This window comes from Erithacus rubecula (assembly GCF_903797595.1).
Source record: "Erithacus rubecula genome assembly, chromosome: 24".
Lineage (NCBI taxonomy): Eukaryota > Metazoa > Chordata > Aves > Passeriformes > Muscicapidae > Erithacus > Erithacus rubecula.
The window spans coordinates 4,828,699-4,849,853 of record NC_136676.1 but is presented as its reverse complement, the minus strand read 5'-3'; the positions used below and the strand labels follow the sequence as shown (position 1 = coordinate 4,849,853).

At 51.3% G+C, this 21,155-nt stretch overlaps 1 protein-coding gene across 4 annotated transcripts in view; it reads left to right on the top strand.

The window, feature by feature from the left end:
* Window positions 1-12,163: 12,163 nt before the first annotated feature.
* The window catches only part of PRDM16 (PR/SET domain 16), a 286,505-nt gene continuing 277,513 nt past the window's right edge, over window positions 12,164-21,155 (top strand). For all 4 annotated transcript variants that reach the window (XM_079325962.1, XM_079325960.1, XM_079325959.1 and 1 more), the window contains exon 1: window positions 12,164-12,614. Coding sequence is in view for 3 of the 4 variants with exons in the window: in XM_079325960.1 (XP_079182086.1) it covers window positions 12,578-12,614 (37 nt within the window). In the remaining variant the exon portion in view is untranslated. The remainder of the gene's footprint in view (window positions 12,615-21,155) is intronic.

The following is a 21,155-nucleotide window of genomic DNA, read 5'->3' as shown; positions in this document are numbered from 1 at the left end:
TTTGGGGTTTTTCTCTCTCTCTGTCATGGAATAAATCTCAATTTCTCAGAGATGACTCCAGGCAGTGACTCTACTTGGGGAATCATGGTGGGTGAAAATCCTTTGGGTTGAAAAGGAGCTTAAAGATCACCTCATCCCACCCCCTGCCATGGGCAGAGACAATTCCACTATCCCAGATTTCTCAGGCAGAATTTTTCTCTCCTGCTTCTCAACCATTGAAAAATCCATGGAGAAATTCCCTGCATGGACAAAGGTGGAGCAGCAGCCACGTTTGGTGCTGCCCTGGACAGTGAGAGGAATTTTTATTTGTCTTTTCTTTGCCAGGGAAAGTTTTCTGCCTCATGGTCTGGGGGCTCCCCATCCTCTCTGAGATTTTTAGCTGGTTTGGGGTGTGAGCTGAAGCTGGATCACAGCTCCAGGGAAGGGAATCAGAGCTCTCAACCCAAAATCTTGATTTATGTCCCTGGTTTGTGCATCTGCACTGCAGCACTGGAGTTTGTGCTGAAGAAATCACTTGTGGGTGACGAGCACCAGCAAAGGCTGGGGAGGTTCTGGCAGGAACCTTTGCAATGTTTGTGTGTTTTTGCTGTGTTTAAACAAAATTTCAGAGTTTTGGAGTCTCTGTCCTGCTAGCACAGAGGTCAGGCTGGGAGAGGTTTTCTCCAAATTCATTCATCTCCCACAGGTTTGCTGGGGCTGGTGTGGATCCCCAATTCCTGCAGAGGAAGAAGGAAAGAGCAGGTGCAGCCTTTAAAAAGGAAAGAAAACCCATTTAATTTTGAAGAAGAGTGAAGGACACAAATTGTCAGGACTGGAAGGAAAAGTGGAAGCAAGTGGAACTCCAGAGCTGATACAGAAAATTATTTGGGAAACCCAGAAGACTCCAGGGATTATTTGGGAAATCAGGCAGGACCTTGGGAGAGTTCAGGAGGAGGAGAAGAGGGAGGTCTTGGTGAATTCCAGCCCGAGCAATTAAATAATTCCTTCAAGGAGAAGGGAAGAGGCTGTGCCCCAACAAGGAGCTGCTGGTGGAGCTGCCAAGGATAATCAAGAGGCATTGTTCCCTTTTCCCCTGTGGATAACTCACAGAAAAAATGAACAATTTCACATTATATGCACAACAAAATTTGCAATTTCTGCCTGACATCCACTGCCACCAACCTGGAAGTTTTTTATGCTGCTAGAGGGGAAATGGCACCTGAGCCAAAGTCCTGGAGAAGCATCAGGAATTGTCCTTTGTGGAGAGCCCAGCCATGTCTGAGCTGCACATTCATCTGCTTCTGTTAAAGAAACACACAGCTGCTCCCTGCCTGCATTTATTGTTTAATTCATTCATGCTGCTGGTTGGAAACACCATCGTTAAAGTCCTTCTGGGGCAGAGTTTGCTTTAAAGAAAACTCTCCATGGAAAAGACTTTCCTTTAAATTTAGTACAAAAGAAAAGCCCAACCAGTTTTATTTATAGATCAGGGCATGAGAGATTGTCAGTGTTCAAGCCAGTGCTCTATCTCTGTTTCTCCCATAAAAACATGTTTAGCATTTTTCTCATCCTACCAGAATAAAATTCTTTTATTGAGATTTTTTTTTTTTATCCCTTGCTAAAATGCAGTCACTTGAATGAATGACAAAGAAATACCAGATTGAATCATTTTGTGAGTTGTGATTCTGTTCTTGGGTGACATGAGCTGAGTTTTGGTTATTCTTTAATAGATCATCTCTTACTTCTGTGACTTTGGGACAGTTCATGTACCTAAGGTTGTATTTCCCAGAGATCTGTACCAGATGTATGATAAATTTGGGAGTTTTATTAATGTAGAAGCATCCAGAATTTCCTTGTGGAATGTCTGCCTGTAGGAGCAGTGAGAAAACGGCTAAATGGAGAAATGGTCAGAATTTGTTGCCTTTCCAAAAACTTGAGTGATAAAATGAACAATTTCGTATCAGTTTGTGTTTAATGGGAGGGGAAATGTTAAATTTGTTTGTTTGGTGAATGACAATGCTGCCAACACATTTTGATTTCTATTTATTTGCAGTAAAATGCAGAATTTTGGGTGTCTTTCTTTGAAGTGATGGTTTTGCCCTTCCTGGTGAAGGTGGGTGGTGATAACCAGGTCCATTTGTAAGAAATTAAAGGGTGAGGTGGTTATTGAGCAGAATCTTTGCTGGCAGTGTCAGCTTAAAAAGCTGCAACTCTTAACTGTGTAAAAAAGAATTTGGGGACAATGGCAGCTTATTCCCTTGCTGAAATTCTGAAATCTTTCCATTTTACTTTTTCCCAGTCATTCTTTAACCCTTGTTGTGCCCTGCCAGCCCATATTTAGTGGCTGACACACTTCAGAATCAAATGTTTCCCTGCCTGGATGGTTCCTTCAGCTGAGCTTTGTGACAAAATCACTGATCATGACTCAACTTCCCTCCCAAATCTCTTTGTGATCTGTAACTGAGTCACGTTTTGTGTTGCTTAAGAGAGGAGTTTAAAAGCTCTTAGTGATAATTTTGTAGAAAATGTGTCCCCATATGAAGCAGTGCTGTCCCTTTTCATGCATCCCAAGCACCTGGAAGTGTCCCAGGCCAGGCTGGACAGGGTTTGGAGCACCTGGGATAGTGAGAGGTGTCCCTGCCCAGGGCAGGGCTGGGATGAGCTGGGATTTAAGGTTCCTTCCAAGCCAAACCAGGCTGAGAATGGGCAGATGCTGAATGCTGCTCTTATTTGAGCCTTTTGTTGAGGAATCCTTTATAGGGTGAGAGATCTGCCCTGGGAAACCTGGGGTGGGAAGCTGCTGGAAATGGGGCATGTGGGATGTGCTGGGTCACAGGAATCATCAGTGCCAGCCCCAGAGTGGATCCAGGTCAGACAGAGAAGTTCCCTTAATGTCTTTCAGTCACTGTAGGGATGATCTCACTCCATTATTTTTCACGGAGCTTCTCAGTTCACTCTATTTAACTTTATAATTCAGAGAAATGAAACCACTTCCCCATCTCAGCTGTACCAAGGGAGAAAAACCACAGCAGAGTGGCAGTGAAACAGGGCACTGGGAGGATCCAAAATGAGAACTGAGCTCTGGGGGTGTCTGTCAGGACAGCTGAGCTCCTGTGGGTGGGATCTGCCTGCCTGGGCTCTCTCTGCTGTTTAAGGGGTTTGTTCTCCAAGCAGGAGCTCTGCCCAAGCATCCTGCACAGCTTTGTTATTGCAGAGAGGATAAAAGTCACTTAATAACACCTATAATGTGTTTTACTCCTGTATTCTTTCACCAGGGAGTCTGGAAGTTGCTTTTCCAGCAGCAGAGTTGGTAACTTGGGCACAGTAAATGGATGAAACAGGATTTTAAGGGGAAGGCCTGATGAAACAAGATGTCCCTTCTTAACAAATTGTCTTTGAGTTTGCAGCTTGCTGTGCTGTTTTTTAAAAAATCACTTTATCCTTTATTCAGAAACTTTATTTCCTTCTACCAGCACAGAATCCCAAACTGGTTTGGGTTGGGAGTGACCTTAAATCTCATCCATTTCATGGACAGGGCAGAGACACCTTCCACTATCCCAAGTTGCTCAGAGCTCCATCCAACCTGACCTTGGACACTCCCAGGGATGGAGAATCCACAACCTCAGCCAGAATTATTCATCCAGATTTTTGTTTGACCCAGGTGTCAGTGTAATATTTTATTTTAATGCCAGTTTTAAATCCTTTCTCTCCCACAGGCTGAAAAGCAGTGTTTTCAGGTTTTTTAACAAGAAACAGTGAGAGTGTCTGGTGCTTTCCCAACTGGGCCATTCCTTCCCAAAAAATTCTTCTCTTTGCTCTGTTTGAGCACAAATCTTCCTGGGAGTAACCCAGTGGAACATGAGTCACTGCAGGAACCAGTGCTTGGGTGAGGTGGGCTCCTGGCTTATAAATGGCACAATTGTAGATACAGGAGTGCAAGGGCTGCTCTGCTTGGAAAGCTGGCTGGAAAATAGCACTCATGAGGTAGGCAGGCATTTACATCCACAGGAACCATTGGCTATTTTGTATATATTTGCATTTCATTTTCTAACCACACTTCTGGAGCTCGGGTTTTCACTATGCATTGATGAGTTTATCACAGGCTGCACCTCACAACAAAATTGTGGCATCCCTGTGGGGCTGCCCAAAGCTCTCCTTTGGCCAATTTCTGGGTTAAAAAGCAACCAGGAAGGTGGAGAAGCCTGATGAGCTCCCTGCTAGATGTTTGATGTGTTGGGAGGGTCTGTGTGATATTTGGGGTGTCTGAATGCAAAGAGCAGAATTCCATTTCTCCATTGCTGTTTCAACCCAAATATCTGAAAGGAGTGAGTAGTTTGCTCTTCCACCTGTAAAAAAAACCCCACAATAAATGTGTATTTGTGAGTGGAGAAGGGTTTCTCTCTCAATTCAACCTTTTGCTCATTCCTGGGGGGCAGCAGAGCCCCCTGCCCTGGGAGAAGGGAGCTGGGGAGGAAACACTGCAGTGGCTTCAGGAGTTTTCACCTCCCCCGTGCAAATGAAACCAAAACCTTGCACGGTTCAACAATGAAATTGTGGGGAGAGGAGAAACGGGGTTTAGCAGCCAGAACAGAGGAAAGGATCCCTGTGATGTGCAAATTCTGTCTTTCACCTTCCTCGGGCTCTGGGCTGTCCTGTCCTGCCCTGGGTGATGTGTCAGAGGCTTTTCTGCTCTGCACTTATCTGTGACACTAGAGGGGGAATATATTTCCCAAAATATTATTTTCCGGGGATTAAATAAAAGAATTCCCACCTCGTTCTGAGCCATTTAGGAGGTTATTAGTGGGACAGCAGTGCCCGAATGGGGGACACGAGGTGACCCGAAGGCAAGCCTGGTGTAATTCTCCTCAGCTTGGCCAGCTCTGCCCGAGGAATGAAGTTGACTCATTCTTCCTGGATGCGATCCACCTCTCATGGAAATCGATGGAATTCTTTCTGCTGCGTTTTTAACACATGTTCTTACAGTTACTTTCTCCAGCAAGCCCTCGTTTGTAAACCTACATGAACTCTTGCTTCCCTGCGGTTAAAAATATTATTTTTTCGGTAGTGATGGACCAGTCACTCCGAGAGTCCCGTAAATACTTTCCCATCTCTGGTTATGATCTGCAGAGCCGAGCACAGGAGCTCTTTGTGCTCTCTGCACTTACACGATTTCATTGATTCGCCTTTAAGGTCAGCGGGGAGAGCCGGGGTCCTGCCGGGGGGTTTTGGGGGGGTCCCCAGTGTTGGGGCTGTCCCCAGAGGGGAGGATCGGGGGTCCCCGGGGGGCAGCGCGTCCCTGCCTCTGCCCCGCTCCCTCGGGAGCGAGGGATGACGGCGACATCACCTCACACCCCATCAGGTTTTTGCCTTCCCCCCCGGCCCGTGAGTTATGCTCTGAACTGCCTTTTTAAAGATTTTTTTTTTTTTTTTTTTTTTTTTAGGAGCCGCTTTGTATTAAATGAATAAAATATGTTCGTGTCCCGTCGGGTCCCCTGTTCGCTTCCATTCCGCCCCTTTATAAAAAGGAGTTAATCAGGAATGAGTTGCCACTGGCTTTTTGCAGTTTATCGCATTCCCCAGAGGAGTTTTACATCCTCAGCCCATTGGATCATCATCTTTTAATCCTAAAAAGAAAACTCTGCCTGTGTAGTTTGAACGCAGAGATCCCGGCACCTTGTAAACAGTTGTTTTTTTGGTTTTTTTCCCAAACCCAGTAAGAATTTGGGTTTCCGTTTATTTTATCCTCTCACAGATGCTTCTGGTATCAAAATCTCGCCGCTTTCATTTGTTCAGCTGTAGAAGAACAGCGTCTGTCCAGCCCCGAGAATGTTTTCAGGTGTTCAGGGAACAGATAAATGTTTCCGATTTTAGAACGCTGTTGGTGTTTAAAGAAAAAGGAGCATTCGGAGAAGGGTTTGAGTCTTTACTTTTCCTGTTTGTTAGGGGGGAAAAAAAAAAGTGTTCTTAATTATAACTTGCGAGACTGGGGGGGATGCTTGGAAAGCTCCTTCAGAAAAGTAATTCTAAACAGTAAAGAAGAAAAAAAAAAAAAAAGAGGAAAAATGCTCTATGATGTTTTATTTTAATAATCCTTTGCAGGCATGTGAGCCGTGGTCTGAGGGAGAAAAAAAAAATAAAGAAGTTTCAGGGAAAAGGCACGAACAATACCGCCTTTAAACCCAAATCTGCAAACTTCTGAGAATATGCCCTGGTATTGAATACACCGGATTTCTCTCCCGAGCGAAGGGGAAGGTTTTGTTCGTTTGGACAGTCTTTGAATACTGTTCTAAAACTTCTTTCAAGTGAGAACTGAAGAGAGAAATGTTAAGTTCTGGGAGGAGACAATAAGTTAGCATCTTTGAGCGTGGTCCCTTGCATGCAAATCAGCCTTTTGGCAATTTGGGGAGGTTTAATTGGAAGGTGGAATCGTGCGAAGATAAGGGAGCGGGGTCGCTCGGAGCTCCGGGGGGAGCTCACCTTGCCCGGGGACCCCCGGCCCGCCCCGTCGGGCATCGCCCCTCTCCCCCCGCTCCCCGCTCAGCTCCCGAAGGTGTCTGGGAAATAAATCCCTCGCTCTGAAGTTTCTATAATTTTCACCTCATGAATTCTTGCCGCCCCTTTTCCCCTCCCCACCCGTCAGGCCTGGACGGCGCGGCCGCGGCTCTTGGCTGCGCGCAGCCCCTCCTTGGGATCAGGGCTCGGGCTCCTCATTTCCCACCGCCGTTAAAGGTCTTGAACTCAATTAATAGCTAATAATTATCCAGGCAGCCGCGCCGCAGCCGTCCTTAGCGGGGGAGGGCAAGAAAAGCAGGCTCGGAACCCGCGGGGGCCTCCTCGGGTGTCCCCTTGGGGGCTCGGGCAGATTTTGGGGTGCTGAGCCCCTGAAGGAGGCTGGGGCAGTGAGGGACACCCCCCGAAGCTCCATCGGGGACCCCCAGGGGACAGGAGTCACCCCCAGAGCGAGGGGACGAGAGGAGAAATTCCCAATTGCGGCAGCGCAGCAAACGGCGTTTTGGGGTTCAGCCCTCGCCACCCCCACAACATTCAATTAAAGCCAATTTCCCTCTTCCCTGAGCCGGTGCGGGGTTGTTTGGGGGCCTGGCTCGGGTCTGCCGGGGGGGAGCGGGGGGTCCCCGGCCGAGGGAACCCCAAAACCGGAGCGGGGAACGCGCCCCGGCCCCGCCGGCTGCTGCAGCCCCTGCGAGCTCTGAATCGGGGGGAGCTCTGCTGGTTCCGAGGGCAGAGGCGGCCCAGATCGTTGTAGCGCCTTCAGAATTCGGCACCTCGGCTGGAAAATGCTGGATCGAAAATTGCCTCGCCCATACCTGTTTGCCAGGGCCACTTCCCGCAGGAGAGAACCTCCCCAAAATCTCCCCGGGGGAAGGAGAAAGCACAACCCTGGGAGACCGGGGGCTTGGGCTCTTTCCATGACAAAACTCTGCTGAATTACAGCGCCCATCGTTTCCATTTTGCTTTCATTTGGCAAGCAATCTCCGGGCAAAAATATTTTGATCAAACGTCTAAAAAAATTGCTATAACTCCTTAATTTCCCTTCATTCCCAGGGACCGTCACGATTAAAACTGCTGTGTTTACATCCCCAAAACTGTCTGCTCATGAGAGACAACACTGCTCGATGTCTGACGATTGTAATTATAATCATGTTCAAGTTAGATATTCAAATGTAAATGGTGCTTTGCTTTTTCTTTTCCCCCTTTTTTTTTTTTTTTTTTTTAAATGACTTCTTATTTTAGGATGTGAATTTTTACCTTCGCCCGGGACCAGCAAGGCGCAGCCTCGCGCCGTGGAGTGTAACGAATTCGGAGGAATTCTTAGAGCTGAACATGTTTTTTGAAAAATCTGAAATGGCAATTTACACGGTGTTTTTTCATGGCCGGACGAGCCAGTGTTTTCTTCTAGAAATAAGAAAAAAAAAATAGACTGATCATCTCATTTTGATGAACAGACAGGTTTCAGTGCAGCTGGAATATCAGGGAAGAGGTGCAGGACAGTGAATGCAGGCACAGGTTATGCAGCTGTATTAATCTTTCCCCCTGTATTTCATCGCTAAGGGGACCAGCAAGAGTGACTTGAAAAAAAAAAAAAATCCCCCTGTACAAAATGCAACCATTTCTGCCTTTCTCACTGGTGCTTGTTCCGGAGCTTCTCAAAGCTTTTCGGGTAAAAAAAAATAATTTAAACCAATGAGAGTGTAAATAGGTCACTTCAGGAAAGGGTCTGGCGGGTGGAGGATGTGACACCCGCACTGAGCTCCATCACCCTGTACCTGCGCTCAGAGCAGCTCTGAGCCACCCCAAGTGGCACCGGGGGGAGGACGCGGGCCGAGAGAGGAGAGAGGAGGGCGCAGCCACCTTTGAATAGTTTAATTTTTGTTACTTTTGTGTTTTTCGCCTCTCTCGCAGAGCCGCTGCTGGGAAGGCGAGCTGTCCCCGCGGCCCGGAGGATGCTCGGCGGTGTCCCCGCGGTGTCCCCGCAGCCCGGGGGTGGCCGGGGCTCCCGGCTGTCCTTATCCGCCCCCTTGTGCCGGCTCCTCGCAGGGAGCGCGGCTCGGGAGGTGTCGGGATTCCTTGGCAGCGGGGGATGCGAGGAGCGCTGCTGCATTGCGTGGGTGCGAGGCAGCTCCTCATCAGCCCGTGGGTGCGCTCCCGCCGCTAATTAGCGACAGATTAGGAGGGAAAATCCCCAGGGAAGCGTGTGACATTCTCAGCGCCTGATCCGCGACCCCGCGGAGCGCAGCCCCGTCCTGTGCCACCGGCCTCTTGCGTAGTTTAAAATATTAATTCCAGGTTTAATCCCGCCGCAGCCGTGCGCAGAAACAAGGAGTGATTGATGCGAAAATCCTCGCGAAGGGGTTACTCGGGGCGTGCGGCAGCGCCCGGACAAGCTGGACAGGCTCAACCATTTTAATCTTCTTTACTGCTTGAAAATACTTGTGCAAAACAAGCTCACCAAGCGCCTTTCCCCTCTCCCGTGCCCCTGTGGGTGCCCACCCGAGCCCAGGGCTCTAGGGAGGGGAGAGAGGAGCCGTGCAGCTCCCACCTGGAGCGTGTTTTCCAAGCCCGCCTTGTAAAATACCTGGGAACACACGGCTGCTGCTGGAGATGCCAAGGAACCCACCCGTAAATTCCTGCCGCTCCAGCGCCCCCTCCCCAGAGCTGCGGGACCCCCCCACGCCGCGGGGGCTGCGCGATGAAATCTCCATTAGCGGGGCGAGGGTGGAGGGGATCGAATGAGCCCGAGCGGGCTCGTTCCGGTACCCCCAGCTCCCCGGCGCCCCCAGACCCCACAGACACCCCTCGGGTCCCCGTGCCCTGGCTTGGCTCCTTCTTTCCCTGCAGGACACGGTTATTGAGCCTCCGTGGAAAATCAGCCGCCTCCACTGGAGTGGTTTTCGCCTTCAGCCATCCCCGGGGTGCCCCGGGCGGGCCGTGGGCAGAGTTCCTGGGGAAGCGGCGGAGCACGGAGTGGCTCCAGGCCGGGCAGGGCCTCGGCTCCTTGGCAGCCACCCGCCTTGACCCGGCAGCGCCGAGAAGCTTCCTGGCGCTTCTCCCTTCCTGCACGGTCAATAATTTGCCGGTCCCCGTGGAAGCGACACGCACTCGAACAGGTGCAGGCTGGAAAGGCCGGTGGCCACCGCGGGATGCTCGCCCGGCGGGACACGAGGGGGCTTCGGGGTTCTCCCTGCCCGGCCTCGCACCTCGCTCTGGGCTGTGCTGAGCCCCAGGACCCCCTCTCCTTCCACGGGGGGCTCAGAGCCGGGATGCAGCGAGGCACCCGTGGAGCCGGGGACACCCTCGGTGGCAGCAGGAGCGTGACCCGGACACGGTGTCCCCGCAGCCCCCGGGCCGCTGCCCCGGCCCCGCCACTCCCTGAGCCGGCTGGGCTCAGAGCGAGCAGGGGGAGCGGGGCCCATTCCCGCGGGTGGAACCGCAGCCGTGCCCGCTGCGGGAAGGGGTCCCACTCGTGTCGGGGATGGCAGCGTGTCCTTCCCCACACGCACCACAGCCCGCGGCCAGCACACCCCGCCACCGGCCCTTCCAAATTCGTTCTCGTTTGTTTCTTTTTTTTTTCCCCCTCTTCCCACCACCTTTTCGCCCAATTTTTAATTTTAGGGTTTTTTCCTTCCTTTTTCCCCCTTTCCTGGGCTGACCCTGCCGCCTCGCTCCGTGCCCTCCGGAGCCCCGCTGCCGCCTCGGCCCGGCAGGAGCGCGGCCGGAGCCGGGGAGCGGCACGGGCAGACCCGAGGTGCCGGGGACAAGCGGGGCAGCCCCGGCACGGCACCTTTCGATCTCTGCTCGCTGCCTTCGTTCGCATAAGCATCGCCTAAACCGCGATCCCCCCACACCCACCCCAAACGCGCACCCCCGAAAGCGTTTTGCCTCTCCCCGAATATCCCCGGGCGGCTCCGCTGGAGCGTGGCTGTTTCCCGCAGGAGCTGATTCCTGGGGGAGTCCGGATGATGGAAGTGGAGGGGGTTTTGGCAGGAAAACAAAAGCCGGGGTTGTGGGGGCTCGGGCTGCGGGGGCACGGCCGGTGCTCCGAGCACTCCGTGACCTTCGCTCCCCGGCCCGGGGACGGGGACGCGGCCACCGGGACATCCTCCCCTCGCCAGCCGCGGGTCTCCCGCCTCGACCCGGTCTTCTGCCAGAAGACCGCTGCAATAACAGCGAGAAATAACCCGGGACGACGTTTTCAAACTGAAATCCGTCCGTCCAGGGAGCAGCTCGATGGGGGACGCGGGGACAGCGAGCGTCCAGGATGGCTGGAAGAAATATTTCAATGAGTTGGAAACACTCGAGCTCCTGTTTCACCGGTGAGGCTGGGAAGAGCTTGTTTTTCCAACCTCGGGGTGCCCGGCGCGCCGTGGAACGGCGTCCTCGAGGCAGGAATTCACAGGCACCGCTTCGGCATTTTAGGCGACACGTGGCTCCGAGTTCCCTTCAAACGGATTTATTTTATTTGGCCTCCTGCTCCCCCACCCTTCCCTCGAACGCCGGCTCCTCGGTAGCATCTGAAAGGCCTCTGCTCCCATTTGCAATTAAAGAGTTTATTGAGGAGGGGAAAACCGGTAATTAGCAGGAATATTCCCCCCCTCTCCCCAGTTCCACCTGCAGGGCAGGAGTGCAGCTGGCGGAATGGCTTCCAGCAGGGACCTGACGCACCCACACAAGTTTTGCTTTGTTTTTGTTTTTTTGGGGTTTTTTTTTTTGCGGTGCCCTCCGGTGCGAGGGCTCCCCGGGATGGGTCCGCACCTCCAGCGCGGAGCGCCGCGCTGCCCTCACCCCGGGATTTTATGGAATGTTTAAGACGACGCGCGTTTCTCCCTCTCTCCATATTAATCTCATTAAATCCTACCTTTCAACCTTCTTCCGTGACCATCTGACCTGGCCACTTGAATTAAAATAGTGCTTTCTCCGCAGTCAAAGCCAGCACATCAATCACCGGCTATTTACACTTCGCTCCTCTCTTCAAAGCGGCTCTGCCCCAGCGCTCGCTACCTCCGCTCGGGGGGGGCTGCCAGCTCCTGGGGGGCTCCGGGGGTGTCTGTCCTTCCTCTCCCCCCTTTCCTCGGGTGTCTGGCGGCTTCCCCGGTCCCTGGGGAGCGCTGCCTTCCACCTGAAAGGCAGAGCAGAGCGGCCGCCCTCCCTCCCCGACCCCTCCCGGCGGGGCGCGGGGCCCTCCCGGCGGGGCTGCCGCGGAAAACCGAGGGTAAAAACCCCGCAAACACCGGCAAACACCGAGCCGGGGATGAGGAGCGAAGCTGCGGAAGGCTGGAAAAATTCTGGTAGAAACACGAGAAATACCGACAAAACACAACAGCGCAAGTTCTGTTATTTTATAAGTTATTATTTTTCAAGTTAAGCACTCCCCCCCCCCCTCCACCCGAGCTGAAGGGGGAGAAAAAAAGAAAAAAAAAAAAAAAGGTAAAAAAATAAAAGAAAGAAAATAAAGACAGACACTGGTTGGAAAGTTACGTAAATAAACATTTTTTCAGATTAAAAAACAAAAGCATGTCCAAACTAGGAACGTTTACAAGATGACAACTGCTAACAAACTTTCTCTACAGCATTGCTATTTAGCAGTAATAGAAATAATATAATAATAATAATAATAATAATAATAATAATAATAATAATAATAATAATAATAATAATCACCTCTTTATAGGATGGCACCTTGATCCTTAAATATTGTCCAGTGTGTAAGGTCAGTGTGCGGAGGGTTAGGAGCAGAGAGGGCTGATTTTTCTTAAAGGGGCAGATCAGGGGAAGGCTGTGATGGTGCCGGCAGAGAGGAGGGGGCAGAGATAAGTGGTCTGAGGAAGAGGATAGGACAAAAAAAAAAAAAAAAAAAAAAAAAAAAAAAAAAAAAAAAAAAAAAAAAAAAAAAAAAAAAGACCAAACCAGCCCGATGATGATGAATACATTGGAAAGTTTTTTTGGCCCTGGTGAGGGTGTCAGATTGAATGCTCTGTGCGCATGTGCGAAGGTGTCCAAACTGACAATGCTGGGGAGATGAAGATAGTGTGTAGCTGCTTCTGGGCTCAAGGAGGAGGAGAGGAATCCACACGCCGACACGATGAGATCCAAGGCGAGGGCGAGAAAACTGCCCAAAAGTAGGTCCTTTCTCTCCCTTCTTCCGCGTACCGGCGGCGGGGCCGGGGGCTCGCAGCGGGGCCGGGGGCTGCGCGGGGCTGAGCCCCTCTCGCCCTCCCCGCGGCCGCCGCAGCCCCGCCGCTCGCCCGCCCCTGGGCGCGGGTCGCCCCGCGCTGCCCCGCGCCGCTCCGCGCTGCCCCGCGCCCATCCGCGCTCCAGCGGCCGCGGCGGGCGGGCGGCGCGGGGCCGGGGGAGAAAAGCGAAAGTTAGCTGGAAGTTGACGAAAGGGGATAGCGAGCAACTTTTTTTTTTTTTTTTTTTTTTTTTTTTTTTTTTTTTTATTGAGTCGTTCCAAGTCTTGTGAAATAATATTCCCGGGATCTGAAATATAGTGGGCGCTAGAGGTCTGCGTTTGGCATCTGCCGGCGGGAGCCGAGAGACGGAGCGCTGGAGAGAGGGGGGAGAGAGAGAGACAGGCAGAGACGGCGGGGGGGGAGTGGGAGAAACCCTTCTGGTCTCGGGAACAATTATCGAGGAGAGGGAAGGAAGAGAATTTGTAGCAAAAAATGGATCCGCTCTCAGTGAGGGGCTTTGGAGTCGCAGGTCCAGAGGGAAGATCCTGAAGGCAGCTCGGGTGTCCCAGCTGGGGGTTAAGAAGGTCTGGGGGAGGGGAGTGTGGGGGAGTGTCTTTAATTTTTAATTTTTTAAAATTTACTTGGGGGTGGAATTGCAGCTCGTAAGTCTCGCGCAGCTTTTTCCCTCCGTCTTCCAGCGGACCCTCTCCCGTTCGTTCTTTCTTTCGAGTCGTTTTTAGACTGGATTTTCCGAGGAGGAGAGTGTGGCTTTTGTAGGGAAGAGCGGGTCCTCTCTGCCCCCGCTCCCGCAGAGTCCCGCTGCAAAGGCTCGGGATGGCTCCTCGGTGATCCCCTGTTAGGTTCCGGAGGCAGCGCAGGATCCCGGAGCCCGAGCAGCCTGTCCTACTATTACTATTATTACTATTATTACTATTATTATTATTATTATTATTATTATTATTATTATTATTACTATTTAGTTTCTGTTTCGTTCTGCCTCTGTGCGAAATATCTGGAGCTGCACAAGTTCCAGCGCAGTCCGTGCCCCGCTGCAAACTCTGCTCGCAGCGCTCGGAGGAGGCTCGGGCGAGCAGCTCCGCTTCCCTCGCGTTTCCACGGGAGCCCCCGGGGGACCTGGGGCCGCTCAGAGCCGGGCGTGGGGCGGGGGATCCCCCCCAGGTGAGGGGATCCCCCCAGGTGATGGGGAGCAGCTCCCCCCTGCTAACCCCTGCGGGGTTCAGCTTCTCCCCGCGGCTGCCGAGGGGTCGCGGGCTCTGCAGCTCCCACACGTGGGTCCGGGGTTGGTTTTGTCATTCAAGTTCATCATTTCGGAGCTTTTCACCCGCCAAGGTCAGCGGGCTGCGCTGGTGCCGCCCCCGGGATGAGCCGCAGTCGCCCCTTCCCGCAGAGGACACCCCAGTTCCAGGGGGGACCCCTCTCCAAACGCAGCCAGCTTTCCTCACAAAGTCGCTTTGTCGCCGGGTTTGTCGCCGGGTTTGTCCCCGAGCTCCGGCCGCCGCTCCTGTTTTGCGGCCCCAGGCCCCGGCCTTTACCTTGGTGTCGCGACATTTTCCATCGCGCTCCAGGAATGTCCCCCTGTCCCCAAAGCGTGTCCGTGTGTCCCCCGAACACCTCCCTGGGCTCTGCGAGCACCAGCACTGCTCAGGGCAGGATGGGTCACTCTTTAGTCAATATTGTCACCCCATCGCTGAGGCGTTATTCGGAAGTTCTTTAAATCAATCCAGGGATTTTATTTTACTCTATTTTATTTTTTTCAATAAACATTCGTTTTAAGCGTCTCTGTTCAAATAATAACTTTTTTTGAAAAGTCGTCACTTATTGTTTTCGATTGTTAAAGTGAGGAATGGTTTTCAGAGAGTTCTCTTGGCTGAAGAAGCGAAGTTCAATGGTTAAATAAGGCGGAATATTTCACTTTTACTTTTATTTTCCTTTTTTATTATTTTTTTAAATTTTTTCCTTTTTCCCTCGCGTCTCCTTCTCTTTCTTTTTACTTCTTGAAAAGGCCTGGCATTTTGTACAGATGTGCCGCGGCGGGTTCAGTGCGGGTTTTTACAGATGTGTCCCCGGTGGGTGCGATGCGGACCCGGCCGCGTTTGAGCGCGGGTGGGACCCTCCACGTTCCCCCTGTGAGCTCTCAGCGAGCTCCTGCACTTCAAGACTAAAATATTTTCGGTTCCTGAGTATCTCAAGAGCTCGGGAAAGAGCTGGGAGCCCCGCGGCCGGGAGCGAGCCCTTCCCGGCGGCCGGAGCTGCGGCCGCGGCCCCGAGAACGAGCCTGGAAGCGCCCGCTCGGAGGCTGAGCCCTGATTAAAATCAGGTGTTTAATACAATACAAGGCCCAACGGTTTATGGGGTTTCAGCCGAGGATTTTTTTAGGGATCACGGTTCAAAACAGTAGTCCGGAGCTAAGGTTTCAATATCCCAGGAGTATTTATTTGCCAAACAGATTAAACACGGACACGAGTGTGGGATCCCGCTCTATTTTCCCCCGGCGAGGTAGCGAGAGCTCCTCTCACTCTCGGGACCCCTCAGGTCCCTTCCCAGCTCGTTTTCCGGGGTGCTCCAGCCCCCGGAGCGGCTGCGGCTGCGGGGAAAGCCCGCACGGCCCCGGAGCGCGGCCCGCCGAGCCGTGCGAGGCTTTAAAAACACGCTGTGCTGCAGAAATTCATTTCATTGGACAATATTTTAAGCAGATGTGAGGCTCCGCTGGGAATTCGACAATATTACCTGCCTGGGAAAGGGTTCGAAGGCGTGTGCTCTGGGGTGGGAGCGAATTCTCGGCGGTTTCAGTCCCGCTCACACCGGGAGAACGGCAGGTACCGGGGCAGCGCAGCTGAACCCCAGCCGGGAATGGCTCTCGCTCGCTTTGTGGCTCCCGGCCGGGCTGGGAGCTTTTAGAAATGGCTGTAAATCAAAAGATGAGGCTCGCTCGGGGTGCAGGGAGGCGCAGCAGCCCCCGGGGGTACCGGCGCCCAGGTGAGCGCTGCCCCCGCAGGGCCGGGCTGTGCCCCCGCAGCTCCGAAGGGAATCAGGGGCACGGGCAGGTAGAAGGCCACGCCGTGCCCCCGGCTCCGAGGCCCTCGTCCTTCCGTAGAAAATAAAATCTGGGTGACTGGGGAGAAGGTTCTGCAGCACCGGGGGTCTCGCTGCTGGTGGCAGACAGAGGATGCAGAGAAGGAGAATAACACAGGAGTTGGGCGCTGCACGCTGAAAGCGAATTCGTTTCCTTTCGAAATCCCTGAATTTCAGTGTATAAATACAACACCAAGTTACACACGGCTGGGCAGAATAGGTTCTTAAATAAATGTTCGTGCTGGCAAACACTTGCTGATATTTCTGCAGCCCCGATTGCTTTTCACTGTTAGGAATAGGACCGAGGCACATTTTGGGGCCGGAGTTTACAGGCAGCGCTGGGGCATCCTCCGGGCAGGCTGGATTGGCAGGAAAATGGTTGTGAATCCAACCCTACCGTGCTCGGCACCGATTCCTCGTTTTCAGACTTCTCCTTCGAGGAGAGAACACGCTTCCCTTTCACTGATACTTTATTAATTTGATTTTAATTAAGGCTGATGAGACAGCGAAGGGAAAAGAGAGAGGGAGAGGAGCGAACGTAGAGCTGGAGCCCGTGCGCCGGGAAGTGGCGTTTGTGCTCCCGCGGGCTCTCCCAAAGCTGCATCGCACGGAGGAGGGAAATTTATGGAGCTTTCGGGCTTTTAGATTTTTCCCCATCTCCAGAGCTCTCCCTCTGCCCTGTCCCTACCCAGGTCCCGGGGAGCGGAGGGAGGCAGCGCTGTGCCCTGCCCTCGGTGCCCGGGATGTCCCCAAAGCTCTCCCGAGCGGCGGCCGCGGGCGCGGAGCCCCTCGCAGGTGCGGGGCCGGGGCCACCGCCGGACCCCCGCCGTGCCTGGGTCCCCCCCGTCCTGCCCCGGATCTGTTCAATTAGGCAATTAGAGATGCTGGGCAGGGAAGGGGGGGTTGATCCGCTAATTAAGGTGATGCGTAATTAGCGCTTCAACAAAAATCTCCGAGGATTTGAGATCACTTTACTCTTAATTTTTTTTTCTTTCCCCCTTCAATTTTACAAATATAATGTATCATTTCCCCCACTCGTCCCGCGTGGGTTATTTGGGAAAAAGCACAGAGGGAACAACTGCAGGGCACGTCCTCTCCTTGGCCTGGGCAGGAACTTGGCAAGCGGGGGCACCGAGCTGGGGCTTTGGCGAGGGGCACTGGCTGCTCTCAGCCGCGAGCAGCAGCTCCGAGGTGCCAAAGTGCTGCAGGGATCGGGGTTTGGGATCTGGCCCTCGCTCCTGGCAGCGCTCGTGGGTGTCCGAGCAGCTCGGATGAAGTGCGTGTGATGCCCATCCACGCGTGTTCACAGCACGCGGCACTGGCGTCTCTACATGGAAATATAAGTTTATAAAGTGCGTCAGAGAAGGACAGGTTATCCCAATTTCGCCGAATTCCCGATTTCACTCAATTCCCGTTTCCTGTAAAACCTCCGGTGTAATACGTGTCTGAGCAGAGGCGTTTGTCTGTCGGGCTGGCAGCGCACATACAAAGGTCTTACAACACGCAATAAAATCACAGCTACTGTATGGTGACGAACCAGAATGTTCTGTGCAGAAATCGGACTGAATCTGTATTTGAAAAAACTTCCCCGAACGCCTAAACCCTCTTTATTTTTAGGCTTTGCACTGGGACTGCTGTGCGAGCTCAGGGATAGCAGAGGAGGTCTTTAATGAGCTGGGGGATAAAAATATAAACCAACATTTTCCCACTATTAAAATACCTGGGGAGAACCCTGAGGTCGGGAAGCGCCTTTCTGATCAGCGGGATCAGAGCGCCCCGAGAGGAGCCGGGCTGGGATGGAGCGCAGCGCACCTGAAGCGCGCACAATCCGCGCTCCCTCGCAGGCAAAAGGCAAGGCAGCAGCTTGGATTTCACACGGCGGCAGCGCTGTAATCCATCGCTGCCGCTCGCTGCAGTGATACCCCGGCTCCTCGCCATCCTCCGGTCCCGCTGCGCCGCTTCCACCTGCCCTGCGGGCTCCCATCCCGCAATCTGAAGGGGATGCACGGGAATCTCCTGTGCCGCAGGGAAATCGCGGCTGCGCTCAGTCCTGTTCGCAAAGCAGCCGGAGATTCTCGCAAGGAAAGGCCCTGTTGAGTGAGAAGTGTTATTATTGTGATTATGGCTATGATTATTGCGGCTTATGTGTTTTATAAAAGCTCTGTGCTATTTAATACGGTGCTTTAAAGACAAAGGCCTGAGAAGTTTGCAAACATGCAGGAGGTGAGGCTCAGGAGCCACCTGGATGGTGGGGAATGGGTTGTTATCCTCCGGCAGCGCTGGGCAAGGGAGGAGGTGTGTGCAGTGACTTCTGCAGGAGCCCTGCCCGCACCTGGTGACAGGACCAAGAGGAAAATCCACATTTTTCAGAGCTGCTTTTGCCCTTCTAACTGCAAAATTTACATTTTCCCCTGTTTGTCATTGTCCCCCCTCTCTTGTTGAATTAAAAGTTCTGCTGTGTGAAATGGTTTAATGGAAGAAAAACCTGCATTTCCAGCCCAGACCCATTCTGTGGCACAGGGCTGATGGCACCTGGGACTCTTTGTGCCCTCCGTGGGCCAGGACAAGCTCAGGCTTTGTTTCCACGACTTGCTGCCTCTCCCCTGTTACTGGAGGTGTTTATTTTCTTCCCCAGTTAGAGATTATTTAAACGACAAACTCGTGCGACTCCGAACGCTAACGGGAAACATCCAAATCTTGGCTGAGTAATGATTTTCTCATGAGTATTTCCCAAAAGATATCGTTCATCCCAGGGGGGTGAGAACCCAGCACATCAAGAAATGCATGTCCACAGTGTCTGTCTGTCTGTCTGTCTGTCTGCAGCTGGGGATGGACTCATCTAAGGAGATGTGCAAACACATCTGGGTAACAGCCTGTTGATATGGCATCCCCCCCAAAATTCCTGCTGGGCTTTCTGATCTTAATTTTGTAATTTTTTTTTTTTTTTTTTTTTTTTTTTTTTTTTTTTTTTTTTTTTTTTTTCTGGAGGAATTTCAGATCAGGGATGTTGGAGTGGAAAAGATCTATGATCTTATTATTTCTTTTATTTTCCTAATGGATTTTCATGCATCAGCGCTGGCTCCTCATGGCTGTTTATTTTCATTTTTATTGCAGTTGGGTTTGTGTTGTGCAGCATCCAAACCTGTAATGGAGTGTCCCTGTCCCAAGGAGGATTTCTTCCTCCTCTTCCTTCCCTGAGTGATGGCACCTTCTTTGCTCATAAACATGAAATAAGACTTTCATCCCTGCACTAAGTGTGCATCATGCCGCTGAGTGCTCACACCCTGAATAAGGAGATTTTTTTATCTTTGGATTTGGCGCTTTTTTTTCTGTAATTGGGAAGAAATTTCCCTGCAGCAAGGTGTGTCTTGGTGGATAGGTTTGGAAAATGAACTCCTTTTCCATGGATTTAAGTGTTTCTCTGTGCAGAGTTTTGCAGGACAGTGGGAGGAAGGAAAGTTTTTGTTCAGAGGGTGACTGAACTTCCATCATGTGCTCTAAAAGAGGTGTTTTACCCCAATTTATTAAAAAAAAAGTTAATAAAGTGAGGTTTTCTGTACCACTGAACCCACTTTTGTGCTGCAAACGAGGCCACTGGTCCTCTTGGGGAGACATTTGCCAGGTGAAAATGGACTGAGACAGCCAAATTATTTCCAGTAGGCCACAGAATAATGCTCCCATCATGGTAAATCTTGTTCTGTGCCGAGCCTGGTGTGGAAAGACTTTGTCTTCTCTTCACCATTCCCTTTTTGTAATTATATTAGGGACAAGAGTGGGGCTGGCTGCACCACAGCCCTCCCCAAAGCAGGCACATGGGGTTAAGTGTCAGCCCAAAAAAAACCAGGTGCTGATTTATTTTTGCCTCGATAGTTTTACATCTTTCAGGTGTTTTGCTTTAAGGTCCAGTTTGGGAGGTGGTGGATTTTTTTTTTTTTTTTTTGGTTTTTTTTTTTTTTTTTTTCTGCTCTGTTGTTCTTGGCTTGGGAACTCTCCCAGCAACACAATGGCCTGGCCTCAGCTATTGGGATCAATTTAGCCATCATTACCAGATAACACTGTCAGCCCATTTGAGATCCATATTTGTTTAATAGTTAATGCTCTGGACAAAATACAGAGAGGTGGGGAGAAGTCAAACTGCCCTGAATGCTCTGCTTATTTTATATCCACTATAACTATTTTTGTCCAAGAAAATTGGCTTAATTATATCAATGGAATGTTTCTTTTTCAATTCTGTAGGCAATTAGTCCATCTTGCTGGCTGCAATTTATTTAATAAAAAAATAAACCAGTGGCGTGTTCAGTTCCTCATCCCCTGGGGACAAATGCGATTGGTGTGTTTAATTTCATTAACTACAATGCGGCCTACTGGAAAAATGTATAAAATCAGCTTTATACAGCTTAAACACTGGCATTTGAAACAAATCATTACTGCATTAGCTGTCACCCTGGTAATTCTAGAATCCAAGACAAAAATATTATAGCTGTTTTTATAACCCTCTGCAAATACACTGTTAAAATAATTTGTAATCATTTTTTAAACGTGGCCTGGTGTTTTCAGTTAAAATATCTTATCACCACCAGAGAAGGTTGGCTATTCATTATCACATGGAGGTTTTATTGAATGATTCATGGGTTGCTTCCCCAGCAGAAAATCCCCTCCTGTCTGCCTGAAGCTCCCTGGTTTGGAGATGGACTCTCAGCACTCAAGGTTTTTTTGAACCAAATTTATGTTGCTTCGGTTGTAATTCCACTTTTCAGGAGGGCAAGTGCAAGGAGCAGCTTTATCAGCAGTGCAGATGAGGAATGTTCAAAAATTCAGCATCACTTCCACCACCACCTCCCCTCCTCCAGCTTTTCTTTCCATGAGACCCAGTGGGGAACATCCTAAACCAGCTCTGGGGGTCCCTTTGGGCTCTGAGGTGGGAGGGAAGAGCTGAGGCTGTGCCCATCCCACTCTGTGCCCCCAAAATCAGCCCTCACTCCTCACCCCAAGGGGTTCAGGCCAGCACATCCCATCTGAAGCCAAATCCTCAACACACCCATCCTGCTACTCTGCTTCACACTGTACCCCCCTCACCCCACCTGGGTATTTTTCAGATGCCACAAAACTGCTCCTTCTGATTTTAAAATGAAAATTTTTGCTATGTAAGAGCACCCAGGGCTGGTTTAAGAGATATGCAACCCTAAGGCTGGGCACAGCACCCCTGCCTGATCCTGAGTTTAAACTGATAAAACTCAGGATTTCTTTTTTAAATGAGAGGCCAGTTCCCCAACTCATGTAAATCAGCATCAACATCAATGAACCTAATTTTCACCAGCTGAGGACACGGCCCCAGAGATTTGTGTGCATGTGCATAATAAAATCTACAAATATGGGTCTAGAACTGCTTAAAGG